Source organism: Geotrypetes seraphini, chromosome 8, assembly GCF_902459505.1.
Source record: "Geotrypetes seraphini chromosome 8, aGeoSer1.1, whole genome shotgun sequence".
Lineage (NCBI taxonomy): Eukaryota > Metazoa > Chordata > Amphibia > Gymnophiona > Dermophiidae > Geotrypetes > Geotrypetes seraphini.
In genome coordinates, this window is record NC_047091.1 from 148,186,321 (window position 1) to 148,207,887 (window position 21,567).

The window sequence follows — 21,567 nt, forward strand, 5'->3', positions numbered from 1 at the left end:
AATACCGTGAATGGCTGGGATCGCAAATTCGTGGGGGGAGCACTGTATAGACCAAATCTAAAATAGGTCCCCCCCTCTTGTCAATTCCAAGAAGAGTCATTTATGAAATCTAGAAATTTTACCTCCCTAGCACTCCTGATGTACCATTTTTCCAGTCAATGTTGAGGTAATTGAAATCAATATCTATAATATACACACTCAACTATATCTAGGTACTGTCCCCCAGATCTTATTCCTCTATAGCCAATAATCTCATAACCAACTAGAAAAAAACCGGAAAAATAAAAGAATTGGAGAAAAAGACCTCAATTAAGCTTCATATAGCAGCCAAGATTGTGGATGAGTATGAAATGGCAGTTTCCTGGGGACACAGCTGAGTATTTACTTAGTGAATTTTATTTCTGAATTGCTCACTGGATTCAATTTTGTTGGTGGTGATTGAACTCCTTGAGTCTTCTCCTTAAAGCCAACCATAACTAACCCTCCCTTTTATGAAGCCATGTTAGTGTTTTTTATCACCAGCTGTGGCGGTAAAAGTTCTGACCGCTCATAGGAATTCTATGAGCGTCTGAGTTTTTACCATTGCAGTCGGTGATAAAAAAGCCTAAGCGACTTCATAAAAAAAAAAGGGGGGGGGGGGTAAATTAACTGCATGATTTTGATAGAAGTGAAATTTTTTTTTTGACCCATGTAATTTAACTGAGGTCTTTTTTTTCCACTTTTTTCCATTTATTTTCTGTTTTTCTTTTCTAGTTGGCTATGGGATTCCTGGCTTACAGAGGAGTAAGCGCTGGGAAACTGGTTGGCGGGTAGGAAGCAGAGGGTAGGAGTGAAGGGCCACTACACGGACTGGAGGAGGGTCACAAGTGGTGTTCCGCAGGGCTCGGACTGCTGCTATTTAATATATTTATAAATGATCTAGATAATGCGAGATAATAAAATTTGCAGACGACACCAAACTATTTAGTGGAGCTCAGACTAAAGAAGATTGCGAAGAATTGCAAAGGGACTTGAACAAACTAGGGGAATGGGCGACGAGATGGCAGATGAAGTTCAACTTTGAGAAATGTAAAGTACTACATGTGGGAAACAGAAACCCGAGATACAACTATACGATGGGAGGGCTGTTATTGAAGGAGAGTACCCAAGAAAGGGACTTAGGGGTAATGGTGGACATGACAATGAAACCGATGTCACAGTGTGCAGCAGCCGCTAAGAGAGCAAATAGAATGCTAGGTATAATCAAGAAGGGTATTACTACCAGAACGAAATAAGTTATCCTGCCGTTGTATCGGGCAACGGTGCGTCCGCATCTGGAGTACTGCGTCCAATATTGGTCGCCGTACCTTAAGAAGGATATGGCGATACTTGAGAGGGTTCAGAGGAGAGCGACACGTCTGATAAAAGGTATGGAAAACCTTTCATACACTGAGAGATTGGAGAAACTGGGTCTCTTTTCCCTGGAGAAGAGGAGACTTAGAGGGGATATGATAGAGTCTTACAAGATCATGAAGAGCATAGAGAGAGTGGAGAGGGACAGATTCTTCAAACTTTCGAAAAATAAAAGATCAAGAGGGCATTTGGAAAAGTTGAAAGGGGACAGATTAAAAACGAATGCTAGGAAGTTCTTCTTTACCCAATGTGTGATGGACACCTGGAATGCGCTTCCAGAGGGCGTAATACACCAGAGTACGGTATTGGGGTTCAAGAAAGGATTGGACAATTTCCTGCTGGAAAAGGGGATAGAGGGGTATAGATAGAGGATTACTGCACAGGTCCTGGACTTGTTGGGCCACCGCATGAGCAGACTGCTGGGCACGATGGACCTCAGGTCTGACCCAGCGGAGGCATTGCTTATGTTCTTATATTCTTAATTGAGTGTGTATATTATAGATATTGAATTTTTGAATAAACATGCTCTGGTCCCTTTAGAATAAATAACTGAAATCACCCATTATTATACTGTTGTCCAATTTGCCAGCTTTCTTAATCTGTGAAAATATTTCTTCATCTGCCTGCTCATTCTATCCTGGGGGATGATAGAATAACCTACCTGTATAGTCCTTCCCTTCACACATGGAATTTCTATCCATATGGATTCCACCTTGCTATCTATGTCATGCAGCATGTTTATTTTGTTTGATTCAATTCCCTCTTTAACATATAGTGCAATCCTACCCCCCTCCAATCTGATCTACTCTATCCTTGTGATATAATGTGTCCCACTGATTGTCCTCCTTCCACCAGGTCTCTGAGATGCCTATTATATCTACCTCATCATTCAGTGCTATATACTCTTTCTCCTATTTTGTTTTTTTAGACTTCTAGCATTTCTATACAGACAAATTTCAAATTGTGTTTTTTCCTTGTATCTACAGGCTGCTGAGAAGTTGACAAGGATAATTTGAGTCCTTTGCCTTCCTAGGGTTACCAGATTTCTTCTAGAAGAAAAGAGGGCACAAGGCCCCACCCTTCTCTAGTCCTCTGGTATCACTCCCAATTCTAGAGAAGCATTGAAAAGGTCAGCAGCAGAGTCACCAGAACTTCCCTAAATTCCTTCACTACCCTTGGATGTACACCATCTGACCCCATTGCTTTGTCTACCTTTAGTTAGCTCAGTAGCATTAGGAGTCTAAGGAGATTGGGATAATTTGCACAAAGTGGTCATGGTCACAGCCTCTGCATTGGATTTTTGAAAAGGCTGGATTAACCTGATTGGAGCAACTATGGATAAGGGGAACAACTTTCAAAGCAATTCCAGTGGATAAAGCATAGATTTCAATTTCAACTGGGCTTTTAAAAAACTACCTGGCCAATATGTGGGTTAAAGTAACATGCAACACCTCTATGTCCTGGTGACAGGGGAGGGGAGAGGCACAAATGTTGTCATGCAAACCCCCCCCCCTAACAACCCAACAAACAAACGTGCACATCAAGGACTAGATTAAGCAAATTGTACTCAAATTTGGACAGTATTTACAGAATGTATAGCACTGGGATCTACATCCAACCTTTAGCATAAGGATGTACACCAACTGAAACTTGGAGTAAATTATGCATGGACCCCTCTCCCCCCCCCCCCCCCATTTCTTTAACAGTACACACATCTTTAGTGAATACCCCTCCCATGCTCACACTTCTTTTCAGCTGCGCACTAACTAGCAGATTCTATAAAAGGTGCCTAAAATTAGGCACCTAGATTAGCCGATCTAAGTACCTAACTTAGGCCCCCTTTTATCGAACCGTGATAGAGCATTCTACCGTGGGCCAGTGAGGTAAATGCTCCAATACTCATAGGAATTGAATGAGCATTAGAGCAGTTACCTCGCTAGCCTGTGGTAAGAAGCTCTACCGTTGTCGGTACTGTTATCTGTACCCTTCTCCTCCACCGCCAACTCCAGACTTTGTACCTTCTTTCTTGCCTTGTCGAATGCCTGGAACAGGCTACCAGAGTCCATACATCATGCTACGTCTCTAGAAGTATTCAAATCCAAGTTAAAAGCCTACTTTTTTGAAGCTGCTTTCAACTCTTAACTCCCACTCGCTATCGGAAACCTTTACTCGCTGTATCATTCCTTCCACCAGAAACTCCCCAACCCTGAGATGTCCTGTCTGTCCAAATTAGATTGTAAGCTCTTCTGAGCAGGAACCGTCTATTGAATGTTAAATGTACAGCACTGTGTAGTAATACCGTGGTTTAATAAAAGAGCCCTTAATTATTTAAAAATCTTAAACAGCGCCCATAACAAGCAATTAGCACCTCAGAATTGGCTAAAATTGAAATTAATTGGATGGTTGGCGCCTACCACTTTCAGTTAGGTGCCTAGTCCAAGGCGCCCACCAGAAAGGAGACATGGTTAGGGGGGGTGGATTGTGGGCGTGTTTTTCGTGTAGGTGCCTGTTTTTGACTTCGGCAAGGTTATTTAGGCCAAGAAAAGCCTGGCATAAATAGGGTACGCCTAAGATTTGGACACCTTCCAGTGCTTAAGTACACTTTAGGCACCACTATGCACAATTCCATTAATGGTGCCTAACAAGTTGACATATGCTATGCGCCTGTTCCTAGGGGGCCTATGTTTCGGGCGCTGTTTATAGAATCTGGGCCAAACAGATTTATGCACACACCTTTATAGAATAGTGCTTAGCAAGATGCAAGCTTAAATCCAAATTGTTGTCAATTAACATCAATAACTGATTCTTAGTGCCCAATGTTTGGTGCTATTTGGATCATTTGCAATTAAATTGCATGCACAAATTGGGTGCACGTTCAAATTTGCATGTGCAATTTTGAGTGCCATATAGAATCTGGGGGAAAGCATTAAAATCTAGGGGCAAATAACAGATATAAACACAGTTTTCCTGACAACCAAAAAGTGGCTTAAAGCTGTAGAGGAATGGGTTTTTTTCTCATCAAACCCTTCCAGTTATAACACCAATTTTGGACTACTGCAATGCGCTGTACTTGGGATTACCAAAATATGTAGTTCATGCCTTGCAATTTGTCCAAAATGCAGCGGCACAATTGGATGTTAATGCTGCCAAATTTGAACATGTTACACCGATTTTGGTGACGAGACAAAAGCGCGTGAGACTTCGGAACGCCGACATTGCAGCACAGACAATTCGGCGCAAGGCCCCAGCGCGCCACCTAAAAAGTTACTTTTAAAGAGTTCCAATGGGGGTGTGGGGGGAAACTCCCCCACACTTTACTTCACACTCTTCGCGCTGCCGTTGGGGGAGGATGGGGGGTGCAACCTCCCACATTATAGAGAAAACTTAACTTTTCCTTAAAAAATTGGGAAAAAGTTAAGTTTACTCTATAATGGAGGGTTCCAACCCCCCCCCCACGGCAGCGCGAAGAGTATGAAGTAAACTGGGGGGGTTCCCCACTTACACCCCACATCGGAGCTCTTTAAAAGTAACTTTTTAGGCGGCGCGCTGGGGTCTTGCGCCGATTTGTCTGCGCTGCAATGTCGGCGGGCCGATGTACCGCACGCGATTCACTATGAACCCAGATTTTGGTTTGGTTGCACTGGTTGCCTATGCAAGCCCAAATTGAATTCAAGGTGCTTTACATGTTTTATAAATTAGTTCATTTACAATGTCCATCAGCAGTACGTGGCATTTTCACTGAATATCATCCAGTGAGGAAATTGCGTTCAGAGGATCAACTATGTTTGGTGGTACCCTCCTTGAAGCAGGTGAAATCTGGGGTCTGTCGACGAACAATGTTAGCAGTTCAGGGTGCAGTATTATGGAACAATCTACCTCTTGAACTAAAGAAAGCATCAATTTTAGTAAATTTTAGGAAGTTACTGAAGACGGAGTTATTCAGACGCAGCTTTTCTTCCTGATTTCCGGATAGTAAGTAGGGTTGTTTAGCAAGCAGTTATTTTTCAGTGCTGTACAATATGTGTGATATTTTGTGGTTTATGTTTTAATTATGGATGTTATTCTGTAACTCGCACAGAGCTAGAGGATGGCGCGAGTAATAAATTTTCTAGATGGATTTCTATGGTGCTTGTCCACAGTGCATCTAAATCTGATGGGAGGGGGTGTTAGAGGCATAGTTTGGGCGGGACTAGGACGAGCTTATGATTTGGATGTTTTTCTGCCGTAATCAACATTTCAGAAAACGTCCAAGGCACAATTTGAACACTTGGGGCTAGAGATGTTTTATCAATGAATAAGTGCCTATAAGATGCACAATTGATTCAATGACCCCTCCCCCCCCCTCACACACACACATTTCCCCAGTGGTCACTGACCCCTTCCCACCCTTCAAAGATGTAAACCAAACAGTATATACCTTCCTGTATGATAGCTTCAGATGTCATGACCAGTCCTAGACGAGCAACAAGCAGGTTCCTGGAGTAGTCTAGCGGGAAGAGCAGGTAACCATAGAGATGACTCAGGCCCATATCCCACTCTAACTACTACACTTGTGGTGGAATATGTTGCCTATATGTACTGTACCTACAGTACATATAGGCGACACCTATAGGTATAAGGACTATTGGTTTGCTGTACATTTGGGTCCAGTAGGTTTTAGAGGGTTCACCATACATTATAAAGAGGTTGTGGTGAGATGTGTGCCTGGGCCTCTTTATGTGAAGTTCACTGCAGTGCCCTCTGCTGGGATGTCTGTGTGGCCAGTTTACTAAAAATGCTTATGGGAAGACTGGATGGACTGCTCAGGTCTTTATCTGCCATCATTTACTATTCTGGCCCCTCCTACATCCTAATGGCTTGTTTTGTGTGGTTTTCTTTTGGATGTGTTTTCTTTTTTTCCGAAAATGGTTCAGAAAAGACACACTGAAGACAAACACATCTGAGAAATAAACATTTTTGAAGCAAAACAAATAGACATTTTGCAGTTTTAAAAATGGGCATATTTTGTACTGTATTTGTCTGCTTATTCCGCAAAACGTTCAAACTCAGATTTGGATGTCATATTGAAATTGCCCCTCACTATATTTGTATTGTCATATTGTAAAATCCTCACCATGTCTGCTAACATAATGGAGGTGGATACTTTTCGCTAATGCTTGCAGTTGTAAGTTATCCCCATAATGCTAAACTCAATGCCATAGGGTGGTCAAATGTTTTTAGATCAGCAGACTGACTAATTTTGGAATCTGTCTGGATCATCAGAAAGCTTGGTGGCGAGCTCTGAGCGTGCATCAGACACAGGACTTTGAGAAGCAAATGGAAAATGACAAGGCTTGAAACAGCATCCCAGCGGAGACGGTAAAGGACAGTACCATGACGGAATTTAATCATGATTTGTGTTACTACACAGGGTGATTGTACAAATGAGATTGATAGGCTGGCAAGAGACATGGGGGAGTGAGAAAGCCAGTGTTGGCTTATGAATGGGAATTAGGTGTGTGCAACTTGACAATTTTAATGTTGTGGCATTTTCCACATTTGTTTTTTTCAGGTGTTTTGTTGGTTGTTTTTTTTTGTTTTTTTTTTTTTTGCAGTTTTGCATTACAGAAGCAATGTCACAAAGAGTGTGCACTTGCGAGGATACACTTTTCCCTAATTCTGTGCATATACTGTGCTTCCAGATGCCACTGGCTGGATAGGGGTCAGCAATGAATATCCAAGTCTAATGTGGCCTTTTCCTGTTAGCTTTTAAACAAACACTGACCGCCACTCACTACCCACCACCTAAATAATGACCAGCAGATTTACAGATTTTGTCTAATTCATGTAGACATTCTACAGCAGTGGTCTCAAACTCGCGGCCCGGTGGCCACATGCGGCCCACCAGATACTATTTTGAGGCCCTCGGTATGTTTATCATAATCACAAAAGTAAAATAAAACAGTTTCTTGATCATATGTCTCTTTAGCTATAAATGACAATATTATTATTAAGATTTGGCCAAAAAGAAAGATTTATAAACTATGAAGAGTTTTACCTCATGCAAAATTATCATTTCTTTAATAAGTCATTAACTATTTTTTTCTGCGGCCCTCCAAATACCTAAAAATCCAAAATGTGGCCCTGCAAAGGGTTTGAGTTTGAGACCACTGTTCTACAGTCTCACTTTATTTATTATTTATTTATTTAAAAATTTATATACCGCATATTAACTATGCGATTTACAAACTACATTCAAATCATCTTACAATCCATGGACAAACAATAAAAACAAATAACAAACAGGGTATGACCAGGATGACAATATTTTGGTCTCTTTATTATAAATCTTTTTTCTTTCTTTTAAATTTCTTCTTTTAATCCCCCTTTATGTTTTTTCCTTTATTTGTTTCTTTCCTATTTTATATTGTATTTCTTACCTTTATCCCTATTTGCACTGTATTTTTATGTTAAGTCTGTCTTTTATGTTGTACTACCCTAATTGTTTTTTATCTTTTTACTTTGTACATCGCTTAGAAGCAAGATTAAGCGATTTAATCAAATTTTTAATAAAACTTGAAACGTGACCTTGATAGGTTAAATAGCACATCTGAATTCCTTGCTAATAGGTAGATTTGTTTCAGCTTTGACACCCCCCTCCCTTTATCAAGCTGTGCTGCCAAGCAGCACGGGCTAAATGCTGAGCCACCCACTCTATTCCTAAGGACAGCTCGGCATTGCAGCTTGATACAAGGGGGGTGGGGTTGGTTTTTATTGTATACCCCTTAACTCCGTCATTTGCTATATCTAAATCCCATCCCAATCATTTTCATCTCACACTCTCCTACAACCTAAATACAGTGGGACTGATATTCAGCCAGCAGAGGTCAGCGTTTTGGTTTATTCCCAGACATTTCATGACAAACCACATCCGGGCACCAGCATTGAACATCCCGGCACGCGTAGGTGTCTAAAACATAATTGGGTAGGTGCAATATTCAGCATGTAACTGGACACAAAGAACTACATAAAGACAGGACCGTATTTTATGTAGTCTTATTTATGCGGTTATCTTAGCAAGTTAAGGGCTGAATATCGGCACTTACTGTAATTGGCTATATCCAAACTCCGCCTCCAGAATGCCCACAAGGTAGCTGGTTTAGGCTGAGGCACCGAGGCCCCGATTCTCTATAGGGTGCCGATATTGGCAGCCTCCAATCATGTGTCAATCACGTGACGACGACATATAGAGAATCGCACACCCCTGCGAAAGATAGGTGCTGGAAATGTAGGCCAGGCTTTTCCAGGCCTACATTTCTGGTGGTAATCTTTGTCATGAATCGCACCTACGTAGGTGATTTAGGCCACCTATCGACACTTTCGGCATTAGCCAAGCCCATAGTGGCATTAGGCGGCCTAAAGCGCCCACGGAGGCGCAATTCCAGTGCAGATGTTTTAGGTACTGGTAGGCGCTTTAACTCGTAACATTTTTCATGTTTTAAATGGCATTTCTTAATTAATGTAGGCGCCGGCAGGGTGCCTACCGGAGCCTAAGTTTAGACGCCGTTTGTAAAATTTTCCCCTAACTGGGTTATATCAGCGGCACTATCCAGTCAACTGCCACTGAATATGTCTGGTTAGCCTCGGACAAGTGATTTAGATATCCAGGAGCCTTTTCTGGCTGTTTAAATGGTATAAATTCTGTGCTACAGAACTATTTTAGAATCCCATTTGTAGCACACACAGTTATCTTAAATATCTTCCAGCACTTCTAATTTGAACTGACGTCTGAACCGCTCATCTGCTCCCAGACATATCAAATTCATCCCAAACCATTCCCTCTCCAAAAATCTGACTTAGCAGTTTCACATCAATCGCTGATTTCAACCTTCTACTCTCTTTCCCCTCAATGCCCATATCTACATTACCCTCACCTCTTCAATGCATGAGTAATAGTGACCAGTGGCATAGCAAGGGAAGGGGAATGGTGGCGCCAACATCGCCAAACCCTGTCATCCCCACCCCTCCCTCCTTCTTCCCCGCTGTGTGTGCCTTCCCCGGTACCTCTTTAAATTTTTGCTGGCAGCAGCGAGCTGCATCTCCAAACTGCTGCTCATGCTGACCTTGGCTCTCCTTTTGACATCACTTCCTGATCCCATGAGCAGGAAGTGACATCAGAGGGAGAGCCGAGAATGCTGCTTGTTGCTGCCAGCAAAGATTTTAAGAGGTAGGGATGGGCGGAGAGATGCCGGCGCCCCTGCTAAGACGGCATGCGGGGCGGTCCGCCTCCCCCTTACTATGCCACTGACAGTGACCACTGTCAGGTAACCAGTGGTTTCCTCTCTTAGATCTTAATTATTTTCCTTTTATTCTTTGCTCCAAAATTCCTCTTTGCCGTGTTCGTTACATCCAGATTCTTTGTCTAAACCTTTATTGTTTTATATGCTTGTAAACCATTTTGAATGATGTGTTGAATCAGGAAGATGGTAATAAATGCAGTTCAAATGGCTCACGATTGTGAATAATTCCCCTAGTGGCTCTGTAAATAACCAGCATGAATGTATGATATAAACAGAATGTGAGAATCTAAGATGTTCAGAGCATATGCAAGCCACATCGATAACAATCAACAATGAATCACTATAAAATCAGTGCACTTTAATTAAATCAAGAAAGCATGGTACTGTCCAGTGGTTTTATGGGCCATAGAGTAGTGATTCTACAGTGTCAAAGGCTGGGCCTTCTAGGTCAGCTCTTTGAGCCAGGAACTCAGCAATATCTTTTGCCATCCACAGAAGACATAGGTCACTGGCGTATTAATCCCATGCTTTATTCAAAACTTCAAGAGGAGTCCGCTATTATACAGCTATCATACAGCTCGTCGCACGTCTTAATCCAAAGCACAGTTTCAAACAGGCAATGCTACGTCCTCTAATCATAGCTTTTCTGGGCCTTTTGTGGTACGAATTGGGGGGTTTTGAGCCATCTGACGTTCCCTGCCAGTTTCTCACTTGCTGACTGTAGCTCTTGGCTTGTCTGACTCTACACATTTTAGCGTTTACCCTCTTGATATTAATCTATCAGGAAGTTATTCTCTGGTCCATAGTCAGGAAATTTTTCAGCCAAGATTTAGCTCTCTATAACTCTTAAGAAAAGTCACTTTGTTGGAGTCAAAACTGAATTCAACGCAATTTCAATTCATTTGCATGTCTAATAGAACTCTGCTCAGAGACATGAAGGCTGATTGCTCCGCCTCACCACCCAATCATCGCAGTGTTCAATGTAATATGCACCAGTACTCATGATAGTTCATTATTTTATCAATGGCTACTCAAGCTCTGGAAAATATCTCTTTTAAATTGCTTGAAAGTAATATAAAATACTAGAACTTAGCTTAAACTGTTCACTGGTTCCGACGTGCCACGTTTCGGTGCTGCTTCAGGGAACCAACAAAGGTTTGAATACAATATTAAACTGGAGGTGAAGTCTCAATAAATCGTTATTTCTTCTTACTCTTCCCTGAAGCAGCACCGAAACGTGGCACGTCGGAACCAGTGAATAGTTTAAGCTAAGTTCTAGTATTTTATATTACTTTCAAGCAATTTAAAAGAGATATTTTCCAGAGCTTGAGTAGCCATTGATAAAATAATGAACTATCATGAGTACTGGTGCGTATTACATTGAACACTGCGATGATTGGGTGGTGAGGCGGAGCAATCAGCCTTCATGTCTCTGAGCAGAGTTCTATTAGACATGCAAATGAATTGAAATTGTGTTGAATTCAGTTTTGCCTCCAATGAAGTGACTTTTCTTAAGAGTTATAGTTGCACGTTTAGTCACTCAACAATAAATTAGTTGAGTTTATTACCCCTACAAAGATTTAGCTCTCTGGCACAATTTAAACCAAGGTTTGTTTTCAACTGCATTAAGATTACCTGTTTTGACTTGTCTTTCTTTCCCCCCCTATACAGACTCTTTTCAGGTATTTAAATTTCTAGATCAGGGCTGCCCAAGTCCGGTCCACGAGATCTACTGGCAAGCCAGATTTTCAGGATATCCAGAATGAACATGCATGAGAGAGATTTGCATACCAAAAAGGCAGTGCAGGCAAATCTCTCTCATGCATATTCATTGTGGATATCCTGAAAACCTGGCCTGCCAGTAGATCTCAAGGACCGGACTTGGGCAGCTCTGTCCTAGATGGATTCTTCCCTATGGCTTCTGATCAGAATACTTTCCTGCAAACATATTGCTTTCCTATCAGCTTCCCCAAAAAGTGACAGTTCCTTAATTCCTTCATAAAATTTCTAGCAGCATTCTTTCCATCAAGCTTGCAACTCATTCAAGGATCTGAGAACTAACTGTAATGTGCTCTACTTCTGTTTCATTCCTGATCTATTTTGCTGACTCTCTCCTGCTCTCTGTTGGTGAATGTGGGTTGAGGGGGAGAGAGGGGGCAGAGGCAGGTGCATGTAGTTTGAGTGGGAGAGAGGGCACAGATGCTGGTGGAAAAGGTGTGAGGAAGAGGGGGTAGAGACTGGTAGAAGTGGGGTAGGAGGAGAAAGAGTGGGGCAGAAGCTGGTGAAATGGTTTAGGATGGGGAGTGAGAGGGTAGATTTTGTATAAAAGTGGGAAGACAAATTCTAGATATAGCAGGGGAGAGAGAAGGCAGATGTTGGGGGGTTACAGAGAGGAGGGAGATGATGGAATGGGGGAAGTAAAAGGTGAAATGCTGGATGGAAGGTGAGGTGGAGAGAGGGGACAGACATAGGGAAGAGGAGAGATACAAAGAGGATGGAAATATTGATGGAAGAGATGATGAATGGAAAGGGTGGGGGTATAAGCTGTATAGAAGGAGGGAGGCTGAAGCCTGAATGGAAGAGGGGAGAGAAAGGAAAGAGATGATAAGAACATAAGAATTGCCGCTGCTGGGTCAGACCAGTGGTCCATCATTCCCCAGCAGTCCATTCCCGCGGCAGCCCTTAGGTCAAAGACCTGTGCCCTAACTGAGTCTAGCCTTACCTGCATACGTTCTGGTTCAGCAAGAACTTGTCTAACTTTGTCCTCAATCCCTGGAGGATGTTTTCTCCTATAACACCCTCCAGAAGAGCGTTCCAGTTTTCCACCACTCTCTGGGTGAAGAAGAACTTCCTTACATTTGTACGGAATCTATTCAGATAGTGCCCTCTCATTCTCACTACCTTGGAGAGGGTGAACAACCTGTCTCTATCTACTAAGTCTATTCCCTTCAGTATCTTGAACGCTTCGATCATGTCCCCTCTCATTCTCCTCTTTTCAAAGGAGAAGAGGCCCAGTTTCTCTAATCTCTCACTGTACGGCAACTCCTCCAGCCCCTTAACCATTTTAGTCGCTCTTCTCTGGACCCTTTCGAGTAGTACTGTGTCCTTCTTCATGTACGGGAAGGGGGAAGTGAAAGGGGCAGACTGTATGGAAGGGGAAAGAGAGAGGAGGGAGATACTGATGGAGGGGGAAAGAAAGGGCAGATATAGAGGACAAACACTGTATAGAAGGGGGAGAAAAAGAAGACAGTTAGTGAAAGACTAGGAATAAGGGGAAGTCAAATAGAAGAGCCAAGGTGAGGGAAAGAGATGGAAAGCTGCTGGTACACCGTAAAAAAACGGAAACTTGAAGACTAGATCAGTGGTCTTAAACTCAAACCATTTGCAGGGCCACATTTTGGATTTGTAGGTACTTGGAGGAACTCAGAAAAAAATAGTTAATGTCTTATTAAAGAAATGACAATTTTGCATAAAGTAAAACTCTTTTTAGTTTATAAATCTTTCCTTTTGGCTAAGTCTTAATAATAATATTGTAATTTATAGCTAAAGAGACATATGATCAAGAAACTGTTTTATTTTACTTTTGTGATTAAGATAAACATACTGAGGGGCTCAAAATAATATCTGGTGGGCTGCATGTGGCCCCCGGGTCGCAAGTTTGAGACCACTGGACTAGATAGTAAGAATAAGTTAATCTGGACACAGAGGTAGAAAGCCAGAGGGGAAAGGAGAAGAGAAAAATCCTGGAAAGAAACTTTAGATGGAGGAAAGCAGAAACCAGAGAAGTGAATGGCCAGAAAATAAAGGTAGAATAAAGAATTTTATTTATTTATTTTTTTCCAAATATTTTTTTATTAGTTTTGTAATTACCAAGATATACAGATATTATTTAGGATAAAACAGAATCATGGGTGATATATACAAAGCAAAGCAAAACCAAACCAAACAATCAACAGGACAAACAAACAAAAAAAACACACTATAATTACATGTCAAATAATATACATATATATAATATAGGGTCAGTACACACATTATCTGCTTGCTGCTCTGCACTGTTCCGATGGGGGGGGGGGAATTTGTAATGTACACTGTGTATAATGGTAATGGAATGGAAATTTTTTGCTCACATCAACTCAGTCCTTTGCTCATGAAAATAATTAAAAAAAATTCTCACATGAACTTTTACCTTCATCTGGGCTCTGCTGCTTTCTCACTGCATTTTCCAGACTCCCTGCATCCAATATTTATATATTTATTTTAAAAAAGTATCCGGTCAGTTTTCAAAGGAAGTTAATTGTTTATGGTGGCCAGTAAGGACTCAATTCTATAAATTGTGCTGAACACTCAGGGGCAAATTCTATAAACGGCGTCCTGGTTGTAAGCAGTGGTAGGCATCCTACCGCTGTCTAGCCAGCCAGTTGGGATGCAAGTTTAAAATAAAAAAGCCCCGAGGAGGGTCACCTACATTATAGGCATTTTTCCGAGGCTAGGAAGGCACGTAGGGCTGTCTAAATTTGCCTAAGGCAAGGCATGGGCATGGTTTTGCCTTAGGTGAGGTTAGGTGGCCCTAGGTGTCTCCCTAGGGCCGCGATAGGCACCTGAAATGTAGGCTAGCAAAATGCTGGTCTACATTTCAGATAGACGTGACCGCTGATCCGATCGCGGCAAGGGAATCTCCCTGGCATGATCAGATTAGCGGCCGTGGCAGGGAACCCATGCCCTCCTGCAAAGACTACCGGCAGAAGGGATGCCCAGTTCGTCCTGCCAGAAACCCCAAAGCCCCCCCCCTCCGAATGTCCGTGGCAGGAGGAATGCCCAATTCTTCCTGCTACCACCACACCAAGACATCACCTGGCAGGAGGGATGCCCAGTTCCTCCTTGCCAGACCCCCACCCCCACCCCACTGAAACATCCCCCAGCTGGATGGATGCCCAGTCCCTTCTGCCGGAAACTCCCCCCCCCACATACACCCCGAGAAGGCCCACTTCCACTGAATGGTGGGCCTTCCCCTTCCCGGTTCATCACTCAACCTCATAATGAAGAACCCCTGCCACATAGAAGACACCAAGGAGAGCAACCTCATCCATTATCATTACTCTCCTCCCCCCCCCACCCCACCCCCGCCAAGAGAAGCAACCCCATTTTGAGCCATAGACCCCCTTCATACCCTGACCCTTCCCACAACTTCAGCACCCAGGACATTATCTGATAGTCTAGTGGTACAGGGTTCGAATGGACCCCCTCCACTTCTGCCCTGTCTGGGTCTGGGTTTCAAAATGACACCAATGACCCCCTAGCTGTAGTCTTCTGGCACTACCACAAAAGGGTCATCCTTCCATAGCTATACAATTGCTAACAACTACTGCAGGATGCACCCATGCTACCCATAAGTGTTGGGAAAATGCGCAGATAATGTTAAGTGAGTAAAAATCCATTTATGCGTATTTTATAATTCCAGCCAAGTAACTTTTTTTTAATCCATATAGATTCTGCCTAAGTATTAGAAAAATTAACTCATGTAATTTAATTTAATTTAATTTAACAGAGCACAATAACACAACATATGTTATAACAAAGTGATGCAGGAGATGCGTTTTGGCATCCCACTGGAAGCTTGATCAAATACGTTACACCCTGAGGCAGCAGACTTGTGAAACGCTGGCCACCGTTGGTATACCGATCAACCAGAAGATAAGTTGAAAGTCATTTCTTCTATCTTTTAGCACAAAATAGCACCGCACAAGGCTTTTATCCTTTGCAGTGAAATGGAGGTTTTTTGCCGATGAGGTTAACGCCTAACCACCTTCAACCACCTCTTGTGGCGGTGGGAGGGCCCTAGTCTGAGACGTTTTCCTCCTGTTTTTCAACTGCACATTGTAATTAAGCCTGAGCTGTGCTGTTTCTATCCATCAGACATTGTGCATTTTTTCTTGTGAAAGTGTTTTCTTCATAACAAAGTGTGAAAACATTCCAAAATTCACAAATGTGTCAAAGAAAAACAAGAAATTTTAGCCAGAATAATAAATATGTGAATATTTTCAATCAGCGAAGGGGGAGGGGGTTGGAGGTGGATTTCCATCTAGTATCTACATACAGCAAAAATTTTCTATAGCTACCTGTCAAGGGCCTTTGGAAAGCTTTAACTACTTAGCATCTGTAAAGTATTTGTACATTCAGAGAAATATTTTCAGACAAACTTTTCACACAGCCCTACTGCAACCAATGAACTGGCCATGCGCTGAAAAGCCAGCTTCTTCTATTGAGGATAGGAAGAAAGGTCATAGCAGAATAAAGAAGACAGCAAGGCGGCCTGATTTTGAGTCTTAGATTGCTAAGCTGTGCTCACCTATCATTTGTACAACAGAACTATTAGAATTCTGATAGCTACCCATCTCTTTTCTAAATTTCCTAGAATGGTCCAGCCATCACACACATGGCTGCCTTGTAGCTAACTGGACACATTTGTCTTTATGCTAATGTTTTATTCAGACACTGTCTATCACATTAATCCTTCCCAGAACCATCTCATCATGCACACACTGGTAAAAAAAAAAATGAATGTACTTAAATTGTGTAGGCGAGCAAATGCTTCTAAGCTTAGCACGAGCACTGAACACAGTGAAGAGGGGCAGATTCTTCAGACTAGCGGGGACAACAAAAAAACAAGAGGTCATTCAGAAAAACTGAGAGAGTACAGATTCAAAACGAATGCAAGGAAGTTCTTCTTCACTCAGAGGGTGGTGGACACCTGGAACGCGCTTCCAAATGAGGTGATAGAACAGAGTACAATACTGGGGTTCAAAAAGGGACTGGATGACTTCCTGGAAGCGAAGGGGATTGCAGGGTACAGATAGAGGGTTACTCTACAGGACATTACGCGAAAAGGGTATGAGAGTTTTAGGGTATGAGCACTATCAGGTCATGGACCTGAGGGGCCGCCACATGAGCGGACTGCCGGGCACGATGGACCTATGGTCTGACCCGACAGGGGCAATACTTATGTTCTTATGAACACAGAACCTAGATGAACAACCAGAATTTTCCTGATTCGGAAGGAAAGAGGACGCTATTTCCGGAAGATGTTCATAAAAATAAAAGAAACGAGATGGAAGAAAGCCCCATCCCCCGGTGGTCTTGGAAATGTACTCATTACAGACCAGATTTTTGTCAGCTCTGGACTTTGCATTGCAAAGTAACCCTAAAACTACAATCTTCTTCATTGCTCTCTGTCTCTGTCTAGTGGCTATAATCGAATGTGTGATCCTTTTATGTCAGTGATCAAAATCCAGAGGGTTTTTTTCTCAGCAGCTGCGGGCACTGGTGACGACTTGCCTTGGCACCTGGGCAATCAGCCCTGCAGAATATAGCAGAACCGGTGCCAGATGCTGGTTTTCAGCAGGGTAAGATGGTTTAAACAACATGTCATTGTCTAACTTTTCCCTCTGTGCCATATACAGTAGCTGCTTTCTGATGTCCAATATAAACGGACGCTCGTTGGATGCTCCTTTGAATGGAACTTTGCTATAATCATAGCCATAATTAATTAATTTATTTAAAACTTTTTTATACCGTTTACAAAAAAAATTAAATGGTTTATACATCAATAAAAACATACATAAAATAATAGAGAAACTAAAATCTTAAAATCTAATTAAACAATTTCTTCTCTTCAAATATCAACTAATAAATCTCAGGACTACAGTAACAGACAGTTAAACAGTTTCTGCTCTTCAAATGCGGGCTAACAAGTCACTTAAATTGAAACCGGTTAACACACAGGCACATTTTCACAAAATCACAGACATAAATTTGCGTCCCGGAGTGGGTGAAAACTTAGGGCTCCTTTTACGAAGCCGCGTTAGCGGTTTAACGAGTGTAATAGCGCTGGACGCGCTAGCTGCTATCGCCTCCTCTTGAGCAGGCGGGGGTTAGCGCGTGATTAAAAGTCGCGCGCGCTAAGGCCGATAGCGCGGCTTTGTAAAAGGAGCCCTTAATGGTGTCTTAGGGCACCTTGAAGTTCATGCGTCATTCTCTCTTCTAACTATTGGCTAGCAATTAATGATATGGGCAATCTGCCTGCTCCTATCCGGGTTTCCTCGGGAAAGCTCCCACTCGGGCTGGTTTTCATAGATCCCTACTTGCCTGGCACAGTATTCGTACTGGCATGGCCACAGTCTGCTGATGTATCTCGGGAGAGAGGGTGTCAGGCTGAATTGATGTGGCAAGAGGGAAAAAAATGCCTTCACACTTGGATCAAGACAGGCTGCTTTGGAAATAAAATGGTTTGGGGGGAGGGGGGTTTCGCACATCTTAGGCTCAAATTTCAGATAGACATGTATGATCTGCCGTTCGGGTCATATAAACGCATCATATAAACGCTTCTGGCAGAAGAGGCACTTGATCGTTTTAGGGGGGGGGGGAAACGTAGTTCCTATTTAAGATCCGTTTCTTGTCCAGTCAGTAGAAGCATTGCCTGGGAGAGGAGAGTTGTGTTTAAAGCTGTAGCTGACCAAATGGACATTGCTACGTAAAAATGCTGATTTTGCTACTCTGAAAAGTACAACTGGTATTGCACTCGGGTCTGGTCTGTAGCTACAAGTGCTTGAAGTTCAGATCTAAAGATCCAATGTAAAGGTGCCTTAATATGAATCTGAAGCCGTTTGCACCCGATATTACACTCAACCCTCCTCCAGTGCTACCTTTGCGAGAAACAGCGCGCATAAAGCTGGCAAAAAACGTATCGCGATGAAGAAGTTTGAGATTCCGGGGCTTACCTCTGCAAAGAAACGCTCCCAGGAGGCAACGGAGAAATGACCCGAGGCGCCAGCTGATCCTCCTGGAACTCCCCAAAACGCCCATGGCTAGGGTCTGCGCTCCAAGAAAGGTGACGGCAACAGCAGCGGGAGGGCGAGATCTTCCGGCGCCGGCTCAAAGGGGAAACGCCTGGGTGGGTTCCATGCTCGGGCCAGCCGGGCGGGCACATGTGGGGAGGGGGGATTTGCAGCGCTCGGAACTTACTCGCGCACAGCCTCGGCTCCCGCTTTCATCCCGCGCCGCACTCCTTCCGACGCCCCTATGGCTCTGCCCGCGAGGGAACTTTTTCAGCCCAGGCACACATGGAGGGGGGGGGGGGAAGCAAGGGGGAGGCGGGTCAGCTTCCCTTTGTAGTTGCAAATGGGAACAATTCCGAGACGAGCATCCTCAGGCAGAGCTGCCTCCTGCCCAGGTTGATTGAAAGCAGACGAGTTGAGTTGTGATGGTTGGGGTGGTGGTGTTTTTTTAAGTGCTTGGAGTCCTCTTTCTCTTTTCTTTTTGCTTCCTGACAGACAATCCCCCTTGTTTCTATCTCAGCCTTTTCCAAACTCTGTCCATCTCCTGCAGACTTTTTTTTTTTTTTTTTTTTTGCAAACCAGAATAAAGGAGGGCGGGGGAGGAGGGTCTTGCTGAAGGACAATAGTATGCCCCAGCCAGAAGCTGCTCTCATTCAGTGTCCCTCTGGGAGGGGCGTGCCGCTTTGCTTCTTCAGCCAATCCCAGTGGGACTGGCAGGGGGCGGGTGAGGCTGGCAGCGTGGAGGGAGGATCTTTGCGAAGATTCCGAAACTGCACAGTCTTGTCGCTGATTCGAGAGAGGGGAGGAAGGACTTCAGGTGTCAGATTGCAATCGTGGGACTGAAATTCTGCTCATCTGACAGACTCGAGCCACATTTTCGAGCACAGATCTCGCTAAACGTATGGAAAGTTTCTAAGGAAATTCGGATTACAGTGTCCCTATGAATACAATACAGAGTTTTCCTGCCTTCCTCTCCAATGCACGTATGTTTCTTATTGCTACAGAAGATGAACAGTTCCGAAATGCAATCGATTCATTCTGTTCACTTTGACCCTATTCCCTGCCAGATTCCACAACTTGTGTGTTGACAGAAGAACACTTTCTTCAATTTATTTTAAATCTGCCACCTATTTTTCCCTTCATAATATCATTCCAGCATCCAGCCTTATCCTTTTGTGTGCTTTCCACTGTCCCTTTTTTTGAGATGGGGCAAGCAGAACTGCATCAAATTAGTGAAAAACAGGAGAACAGATTAACCACTATCAATAAGATCCACAGAAAAGGTTAATCTATTGGAAACAACAAACCATTAATTCTAATGGTGATATTGTAGTTTAAGAATAGATGAAGGAAAAGATCTCAGAGTTGCCACTCCCAGGATAATATTGTTATTGTCCAAAAGGGAATTGTGGCATGTGGTTTCTTTCATTGATCAAACCTTCATCCTTAATTCTTATATTATAATAAATATTCAATATATAAACTACAATATCACCATTAGAATTAATGGTTTGTTGCAAGCAGAACTGCACACAGTACTCCAGGGACAGTCACAACATGGATGGAAGATGTTCAAAAAGGCCTAGATTCACTAACCTTCCAATCCGTGGGCGATCAGAGGCAGGCCGACCGATTCACCAACCCTCTGCATGCAAATGGGGGCGATTGGAGGCACGCCCCACACCGACGACACAGATCGCTGGAGAGCGCAGCCCATCTGCTTTGCCTATAGGTGGTCAGTGCATGCGTTCACAGTCCATGCTTTTTTATTTTTTGTTTACTTTCTACACGCAAGCTCATGGTTTTAACTCGCGGGTTTAAAGCGGGTTAAAACCATGGGCTCGCGCTGCAGGGAAGGGAGGCAGAGCAGGAGAGTATAGGGGCGGCAAAAGGCAGGAGAATCTGGGTTGAGAGCAGGGGTTTTGCACAAGCGACTGGTCTTTGGATCGGCCAGCCCAGTCGGTGTGCCTGATTTTTGTTAGTGAATCGCGGCCCTTCCTACTTTGCATGCCGTTTCCCCTCATTTGCATGCATGGATCGGATCGGCACAGAGGTTAGTGAATCGGGTTGGAGGAAAATTGGGTCGCAAAGGGGGGGTCGCACAACGATCGGTACACGATCGGTTTGCTTAGTGAATCTAGCCCAAAGTCTTTTATCTGCTCCTTACAATATAATCACTAGAACAATTGAAAAGGTTTTCTCCCTCATTTACCTCAGAGAGATGCAGCAGCTAAGTTTATTGACCAGCACAGAATGGCAACATTTTCCTGGCTCTGCCCAAAGCACTTGATGCCTCATGCGGGTCTTTCAACTCAGGCCCCGATTCACTAAAGTCAGCGATCGTCACTGCTACCCACCCGATTCACTAAACGGCCCACCGTGTAATTTCCGATCCGATCCACCCATGCAAATGAGTGAAACCCCCATGCAAAATAGCCAAGCGATTGATTCACTAACCTTTGCTTGGCTATTTTGCATGGGGCTTTACGATCCTAAAACCCGACTGTTGTTGACCTGTCGGTAACTGAGCGATTGAGTCGCTTTCTGCAAATCAGCCAGAGAATTGGCCAACAGCGACTGAGTCGCTATCTTTAGTGAATCTGGGCCATAATGCATCCAGCTTTCTGTTTGAACGTACACAGGACTGGGTTTGTGCATGAATGGATTTGCACGTGAATTACGAGCAGACACAGGCCTAGATTCACTAACCTGCCTCTCCGTACCCAATCCATGGCCGATCCGCAGTAGGCTGACCAGTTCACGAAGGGAGAATATTCAAATGGGGGCGATTGGAGGCACACCCCCATCCAATGACATGAATCGCTGTGTAGCGATCCCGACGCATGCGCAGAACCATCTACTTTGCCTGTAGATGGTCTGCGCATGTGTTTACTGACCCGCCTGTTCTTCCAAGCCCTCAGGAGTCCTGACCTGTGTGAACAATTCCCCTCAAACCGTTTCTCCTGGCGTTAATGGCGCTCAATTTCACTAAGCCCCGGCGAGTCCCCACAGCTAAGTAGGCGTAATTATTGACTCTCCTGTTCTCTGCCGCCCTTCCCCGC

At 43.5% G+C, this 21,567-nt stretch overlaps 1 protein-coding gene across 1 annotated transcript in view; it reads right to left on the reverse strand.

Moving 5' to 3' along the window:
* Window positions 1-19,031, reverse strand: part of TMEM132C (transmembrane protein 132C) — a 557,469-nt gene extending 538,438 nt beyond the window's left edge. The window contains exon 1 of the mRNA XM_033957218.1: window positions 18,449-19,031. Within this exon, the coding sequence (XP_033813109.1) occupies window positions 18,449-18,533 (85 nt within the window). The 5' untranslated portion in view covers window positions 18,534-19,031. The remainder of the gene's footprint in view (window positions 1-18,448) is intronic.
* Window positions 19,032-21,567: the final 2,536 nt, after the last annotated feature.